The sequence below is a fragment of the Danio aesculapii genome, chromosome 19, assembly GCF_903798145.1.
Source record: "Danio aesculapii chromosome 19, fDanAes4.1, whole genome shotgun sequence".
NCBI lineage: Eukaryota > Metazoa > Chordata > Actinopteri > Cypriniformes > Danionidae > Danio > Danio aesculapii.
In genome coordinates, this window is record NC_079453.1 from 35947412 (window position 1) to 35956322 (window position 8911).

General features: G+C 31.2%; 1 protein-coding gene across 1 annotated transcript in view; it reads left to right on the forward strand.

Moving 5' to 3' along the window:
- The window catches only part of gabbr2 (gamma-aminobutyric acid (GABA) B receptor, 2), a 394577-nt gene that overhangs the window by 293179 nt on the left and 92487 nt on the right, over positions 1–8911 (forward strand). The window contains exon 8 of the mRNA XM_056480015.1: positions 1960–2020. Within this exon, the coding sequence (XP_056335990.1) occupies positions 1960–2020 (61 nt within the window). The remainder of the gene's footprint in view (positions 1–1959; positions 2021–8911) is intronic.

The following is an 8911-nucleotide window of genomic DNA, read 5'->3' on the forward strand; positions in this document are numbered from 1 at the left end:
TAATGGGCTTCTAATTATTGGCATGTTAATGCGGTGTGCCTCTCACCTGTTATTTTATTGGGCCGACTGATCCCAAATCCTTTTAAATGGCTCATTAAGCAGACAGACAGCAAAGCACATTTACACCTTCCCTTTTTAAGACATAATGAGCAAACTAGATAATATTGTGATCCATTGATGGAATTATTTATGTCAAATTGCTGTATATCTATCTGCATTTTAATGATCTATTCACAATTAATCTTCAACATCTGATGTTCACATTGTTATAATGTGTGATTTTGCTTCCTCTACTAATGATTGTGTTTTGTAAATGGGTAAAGTGATTTATTATTTATATCAGTGTCCTCTGTTTTAGGTCCTATGTCTGTGATGATATGTTTTGGGTGGGGGTGTTTTCTAATTTGTAAACCAGCGGTGTCCACACCTGGACCTGGAGGGCCGGTGTCCTGCTTATTTTAGTTCCAACCCAACACAATCTCACGGCAATTCGTAACTTTTTGATTTAGTGGCTAATTCGTACGAATTTGTACGATCTAACTCGTACAATTTAGTACGATTTGCTCATTCCCCAATGACGGTTGGGTTTAGGGGTGGGGTTAGGTGCCACGCCTCCTTTTTAAAATCGTACAATTTCGTTTCACTGAACTCGTACGAATTCGTACGAATTAGCCACTAAACTGACAAAAACGTAAAATACTTACGTTTTCTCATGAGATCAGACTGTTTTCTAACCTTAATCAAACACACCTGAATCAGCTAATCAAGCTCTTTCTAAGTATACTAGAAACTTCAGGAAGGTGAGTTGAAGGAAGTTGGAGCTAAACTATGCAGGACAGCGGCCCTCCAGGACTGAGTTTGGACACCCCTGTTGTAAATAAATATTTATTTATTTATTTATTTATTTATTTATTTATTTATTTATTTATTTATTTATTTATTTATTATTTTATTTGTATTTTTTAAATTTATTTAATTTATATATTTTTTTATTTTAGTTTTTATCTCTTCTTTTCTTTTCTTTTCTTTTCTTTTCTTTTCTTTTCTTTTCTTTTATTGTCACCTCAGCCTCAATGGACTAAATGCAGAATTCTATTTAATTTTATATATTATAATTCTTATAGCTCATTAGCCCTTTTTTATTTTATTTTATTTTATTTTATTTTATTTTATTTTATTTTATTTTATTTTATTTTATTTTATTTTATTTTATTTTATTTTATTTTATTTTATTTTATTTTATTTTATTTTATTTTATTTTATTTTATTTTATTTTATTTTATTTCTTGTCGCCTCAGCCACCTTTATATGCATGGCTAGAATGGCTTGTCTGATATTCAAAATGCAGAAATGATTTTTATTTAATTTTATATTTCTATATTTCTTATAACTCATTAGCCCTATACTGCATTGTTGGATCAGTTAATTTTTTATTTTATTTTTGTTTATTTTATTTTATATAGTTTTTTGCTTATTTTATATTTGTTTATTTTATTTTATATATGTTTATTTGTTTAATTTACCACACAAGTTTTTCAAAAGATACTGTTATATTATATAAAATTTAAATATAACACTTTTTTTCGATTGTATTTGTGGAGTAGTTAAAAACACATAAGTCATCTTCTGTTGGCACAGCCAGCTCCTTTAATCTAACAAATCAATTGTACTGCTATTAATTATGTTTGTCTCATAACAATCAATTCACAGATCTTTAAACTAATAAGCAGGCTGAAAAACAAGCCCGGTGCCAGACTTTAAGCTATACACTTCCAATTTGTTGCTGTGCCAAGAGTGAAGGATATGGCAACAAGATGGAAAATCAATGCTCGTAATATATATCTGTCCAACTTGGATTATGTGCCATGATATTAATCATCTTAATCGAGACTTCAGCAAACAGCCTATTTACACGTGATAAGCAGCTCTTATAAAGGTGTTTGTTGTGTGTTTGTGCAGGGTCAGGTGATGTTCAGGAATGGGGAACGCATGGGAACCATAAAATTCACCCAGTTTCAAGGTAAGTCCATTAAATTTGTCATTTTTTTATGGTTAACAAGCCTTTTTATAGGAAATGCTGGATCAAACTCCTTCAAACAGTGTTGATCTTTATCTGTCTTAAATGAGCATCTCAATCTGTTTTATTGAACATGTCCAACAAATACACAGCTGGTCAAAAGTTTGGGATGAGTAGATTTTTAAAAATATGTTTTTAAAAGAAGTCATCAGGAATCATTCAAATATGCTCTGTAAAAAATTGGGTAACACACAATTCATTCATGTTGTCCCAACACAAAACGATTAAGTTAACTTAATTATTTTTTTTTTTACAAATTTAAGTGGATTGAACCGAAACAATTAAGTTGTCCCGAAAAAAACTTAAGAATTGTGATTATTGAGCTCATTTTAAATTTGTAGGAACAAGCAGCAAAGGTTGTTTTTTGAGTGGATGATCTGCTGCTTAGAAACATGCGTAATTATCGGTGTTCAAAACTGATTCATGATTTTTAAAGAAATTGTGATACGACACCATTCAAAGGCACCCATTACAATGTTTGACCTTTTACTTACACTTATTTAAATTGCGCTGAAAAACTCAGTTCTTTGGGTTTTATTGCGACAACCTAATTGTTTCATGGTAAATCCACCTAAATTTGTAAAAACTAATAAGTTAATATAATTTCTTCATGCTGTTTTAACACAAATTGATTGTGTGGAACCCAGCATTTTGTACAGTGTATAAAGGCCACTCTAAATAGTTCAAGAGTGAAAGAGAAATTTCATTAATGAACCTTAAAAGGTAAAAATGTTTTGCAGTTTCCTCAAAATTGTGAAACCGTAAAAAAATTAGATGTCAAAACTGATAAAATGTAAAAAAAAAAAAAAAAAAAAAAAGCGATTAGTTTACTTAATTTAAAGTGAGTAAACTTGTTACTTTTAAAGTGATTAATTGACTTTACTTAAAAAAATTAAGTAAACCGGTTGTCTTAAAGGTATCAAGTAAATTAACTATGTGCATAATTATAACATTTAAGTTAACTTAACAGTTCCAACACTTTTTAAAGTAAAATCAACAAATCATTTTTAGAAGAAACATTTTTACAACGCAATCTCACGGCAATGAGATTCGTATGAACTCCTACGATCTAAGTCGTACAATTTAGTGCGATTTGCTTATCCCACAATGACGGTTGGGTTTAGGGGTGGGGTTGGGTGCCACGCCTCCTTTTTAAAATTGACATTTTCGTATGACTGAACTTGTACGAATTTGTATGACAAACTGACAAAATGTAAAATATTTACGTTTTCTCTTGAGATCAGGCTGCATTATTACTTTCTGAAGGATAATGTGATAAAAAAGTAAAGGAAAGATGCTCAGCTTTGAATTAAAAGAATAAATAACTTATTTGTAAAAATATTAGTTAATTAACAGTTTTCATATTTTCTGATTAATCTGTTTTCCGTTTATTTACGTTTGTGAATTGCATTATGAGACCTTGATCTCTGCTCTGTCGACTTCTGATGTTGAAAATTTAACTCAGTTTAACAAAGTGACTTTTATTGACATTTTAGTAGTTTGAAATAATAAAATGTATAAGAAATAACATATAGAGAAATAAATATAACAGAAAATGTACTGCAGTTTATTACAAGGTTTTTGTAGCGTACAAAAACCTTGTAACACCAACCCAGACAATATATCACTTTAAACTATTTAAAATGTTCATAAAAGTCACTTTTTCGAACTTATTTCAAGGTTAAAAGTTGTTGGAAGAAAAATCAATATCCCATAATGCAATTCAAAAGCATAAATGAAAGGAAAAATAAAAACATGAAACACATTATTGTAAAACTGCTAATTACGGATATTTTTACAGTGTACGTTCAATAAGAATACAACTATTTAAAACAGTAATAACATTTAAAAAATGTATAGTTTTTGCTGTATCTTTGATCTAATAAATGTCATTCAACATCAGGGAACAGACTAGTCTTCCTTTAAAAACATGAATAATGATCATGCGAAATTAAAGACTGGAGTAATGATCCTGAAAATTCTGCATTGAATGACAGGAATAAATCCGAATCTAAACTACTGTACATTCAGTACAAAATATCTATTTAAAATTGTAATCATATTTTACAATCTGACATTTTTACTGCATGTTTCATTAAATAAATGTAGCTTCAGGGAGGGGAACTGAGTGTCTTCTTTTAAATACAAACAATAAAATCATACTGATCCCAAACTACTGACTGGTAATGTATCTCACTGTAATTTTCAGTAATTTTTTAGAAACATCACATATATTGTCAGCGTGCGCATCGATAATGTTGCTGCCGTCCAATAGTTTAATAGGGTCAGAGAATTCCCCTGCCTGGCCTCTGATGTGATTAATCCAGTGTGTGTGTGTGTGTGTGTGTGTGTGTGTGTGTGTTTGTGTGTGTGTTTCCTGAGGGTAGTGGAGATTAACTCTGTTTTGTGGGATTTAATCTCGGAGCAGGGATTCCCTTCTCGCACCCCTCGGCCAGCGTTTCTCACCCTCTTCAGTCTTATCTGCTCCGCTGCAGAGGTTTCCCCCTATAGCATGTTACATCACCTCTTCAGACTGTATTTGTGAACAGGCTGCAGGATCCCAGGGCTGTTTGGCCGAGGGGTGATTGAACTGTCAGTGTGAAGGCGAATAACAGGCTGGGGTAAATCAGGGGGGAAAAAAGAAGAAATGCTATCAGCACATTAGAAAGCATCTTATTTTGTCATGTATTCATTCAGTCTCCTATTTATTCATTCAATCATTCATTCACAGAAATGTATTAACTTATTATATATTATATTATATGTATTGACGTGTTAACTTACACTTATCCACTCATTTGCTTATTTACTCACATTTGTATGTGTAGTCATATAGCCATTCTCTCGTTACATCTATTCTATTCATTCATTCACTCATTAATTTGTTAGTTTGTTCATTCAATCTTTCTTTCATTTACATTATATATTATATTATAACTTACACTGACCTACTCAATTGCTAATTTACTCACATTTTTATGTAGTCATATATCTATTCATTCTCTCATTCATTCATCCATTTGTTCGTTTGTTTATTTGTTTGTTCTTCATTCAATCATTTTTCATTCATTCATTCATTCATTCATTCATTCATTCATTCATTCATTTGTTAGTTCATTCATTCATTCATTCATTCAATTGTTCAGTCGTTCATTTGTTCATTCATTCATTCACAAAAAATATTAACTTATTATATATTAGATTATATGCAATAACATTAATTTATTAACATATTAACAATCATCCACTCATTTGCTTATGTACTCACATTTTTATGTAGTCGTTTATCCATTTATTCATTCATTTGTTAGTTCGTTCATTCATTGCAGTACATGTGAGTACATGCTTATGTACTCACATTGTTATGTCAACATTATTAATTTGTTAGTTCATTCATTCATTCATTCATTCAATTGTTCATTCATTAATTCATTCATTCATTCATTTGTTCATTCATTCACAAAAATATTTGCTTGTATATTATATAATATGTATTAACATATTAACTTACGCTCATCCACTCATTTGCTAATGTACTCACATTTTTGTGTATTCATTCATTCATTCATTCATTCATTTATTCATTCATCTGTTAATTCGTTAGTTCATTCATTAGTTCATTCATTCATTCATTAGTTCATTCATGTATTCATTCATGCATTCATTTGTTTATTCATTCACAAATATTTATTGAGTCATATCAACTCACTCATACTCATTTTTCCGTCATATTGTTCATCTACGCATACACTCACACTTATTTATCCATACATTAATTCACTCAGTTTATTCACATTATCTGACTCATAATCATCATTCATACATTTACTCATAGACTTGATTGTTCATTTAACCATTTACTCTTTTCTAAAACTGGCATAAATTATATTGATTGTTTGAATCTTTATGAATCATATTCTAAAGCTAGTGTTCATCATATGCAACAGGATTATCTATTAAAATAACCCCCACCCCCCCCCCCCCCCCCCGCCCCCCCCCCCCCCCCCCCTCTCTCTCTCTCTTTATTCCTCACTGTGAACGAGGTATCCCATGCTGAATATTTAAAGAAGTGCTGATCCTCAACTGAGCCTGTCATCCATCTTTAGTGCCCTAGGCCATCAGCTTCTATCACACCATACACCGCCACACACACACTAAACCATCTGGACAAGACACTCAGAGTCCTTTCCTAACCTATTTATGAGACAATGACCTCCTGGAAAAAAAATGTTTAATGGCCAAACTGTTGCTTTTCATTTTGTTTTTAACAAAAAAAAATTAAAAATAGCCTAATCAATATTTAAATCAGCAAAGCTGACCTTTAATAACTGTGTAACGTAAGGGGTCGGGGACAACGGAGGTGAGGATCCACATGCAGTGTATTTAAGAGATTATTCAGGCAGGCAGCGATCACAACAGGGGCAAACAAGAGCACAAGGGAAATCTAAGAGCATAGTCAGAATCACAAGCGGCAAAACAACATAAATGATAAACAAAACAAAGGTCAAAAACATAGAAAGACAAGGATAATGCTTGGTAATGTTAACCGAAAAAAAGACTCAGAAATGTGTGTGTGAATGTGAGGTGTATATATATAGTCCATGTAATTAGTTTTCATGAGCTACAGCTTTGTGCAAGGAATCACAAGTGATCGGGAACTGGCGTGTGTGTGAGGTGTCTGATGGGATATGTAGTTTATTAAAGTGGGATATGTGTAGTTCTCCAGCAATCTGCAAATACTAGAACGCTGGTGATCGTAACAAACGGAATGCTGTCCATCAATTTACATGCTTGGGCTTTTTGTAGTGTCCAGTTATTGTCATATCTAGCCTTGTTAAGATAACTAGTTTCAAGGAAAGTAATGGCAACTTTTCTGACAGTTAATATAACAGTTTAAAATGTTCCTTATCATTAAAACCAAGATTGATTATCCTGATTTAGAAAGTTTCTTGTAAGTCCTGTAGTATTGTGATTAGCTTGACTTTACTAAATTAAATTGCAAATCATCAGCCAGAAAAAGCGCAATAAGGTATTTTTGTCAAATCACGCAGCCAGTTTTGGCTCTTGTTTTATGCAATTTTGTGAAAAACTAAGGTAAATATGGATCCATGTGAGGCAGTTTTCCAAGTGCAGTTTAAACAAAATACCGTAAATAAGAAAATCAAATGTACCTATAAAAGCACACACAAAAAAACAACAACAATGTACACTGCATATTACAACCACAAGTAATCAAAGACAAAATGCAGGGATCCATGTTAAGGCTTCAAATTAGTTTTTTTTTTTTTTTTTTTTTGGTGGATGCCTGTGTGTGTAAAACTTGTACTGTATTTTTTTACATTTTTAGGTCATTTTAGCAAAACCATGATAATACTGATAAGAGTGATCATTTTAGTCTCTATAATCATTATATGAAAGTTTCCCACCATTACATCTCTACTTACAGAAACGTATCTACGTCAGAAACGTATCTGAATGGTGATAAATGCAAAATAAATTATTCATCTGATATGCCAAGACCACCGCAGGCATTAAACCTAATCAAATGTCATTCTGAACGAGTACTAGTTAATCTTACTGGCCTAGTTGAACCCATCAGATGAGTTGCATTGTGCAGTATGAAACACATATATTTTCAAGAGCTAAATGATAAAATTTTTATTTCCCATGTTCTCTGTGTGTGTTTTTTTTAAGTGAGTTTTCATTTCAAGGAGGAATGCATTTGGTCCTGTGAGTGTGACAGTCAATATAAAAACACAGTTGAAGCACACACCGGGGAGAAATATTGAGCTTTAAGATGGCTTTCAGAATATACTTGTTTTGTATTTGGCCTCTGAGAGAGTAACTCTTGTTCTGCTGGGGATTTATAGACTCTAAGCTTCATTTTATTGCATCTGTGTATGCGTAACCTAGAAATTGTACAGAACTGTTGTCGGTTTTCATCTTTAAGTACTGTAGTTCAGTGCTAATCTTGCTAGCTTTTGTTTTTTTTTTTTTGGTTTTTTTTTGTCATCAATAATAAAGAGGAAATTAAAAGATCCTTCTTGGTAATAATTAAATGAAAACAAAAGGCATTTTAGCAATGTGCAGCAATGTATTTTTTTTAAATAAAGAAAGGAATTAGTATCTTTCTGCATTGCAAGTTAATTAGCTGAATTAAATGCAATTCATGCATATGAGTAGAAATGCTAAATTATATATAATTAGCATTATATATAATTATTATATATGTATTATATATGAATTATTATAATTATGAATTATTAGTCCCCCTTTGTGTTTTTTTTATATTAAATATATCCCAAATGAGAGCAAGGAAGTTTTTACAGTATGTCTGATAATATTTTTTCTTCTAGTGAAAGTCTTATTTGTTTTATTCTAGCTAGAATAAAAGCAGTTTTTAATTTTTTTAAAAACAATTTTAAGGTCAAAATTATTAGCCCATTTAAGCTATATATTTTTTCCGATAGTCTACAGAACAAACCATTATTATACAATAACTTGCCTAATTACCCTAACCTGCCTAGTTAACCTAATTAACCTAGTTAAGCCTTTAAATGTCACTTTAAGCTGTATAGAAGTGTCTTGAAAAATATCTAGTAAAAATTATTTACTCTCATCATGGCAAAGATAAAATAAATCAGCTATTAGAAATGAGTTATTAAAACTATTATGTTTAGAAATGTGTTGAAAGAAATCTTCTCTCCGTTAAACAGAAATTAGGGAAAAAAATAAACAGGAGGGCTAATAGTTCAGGGGGGCTAATAATTCTGACTTCGACTATATATATCATCATCGCAATCTCACGGCAATTCAAAACTTTTGATTTAGTGG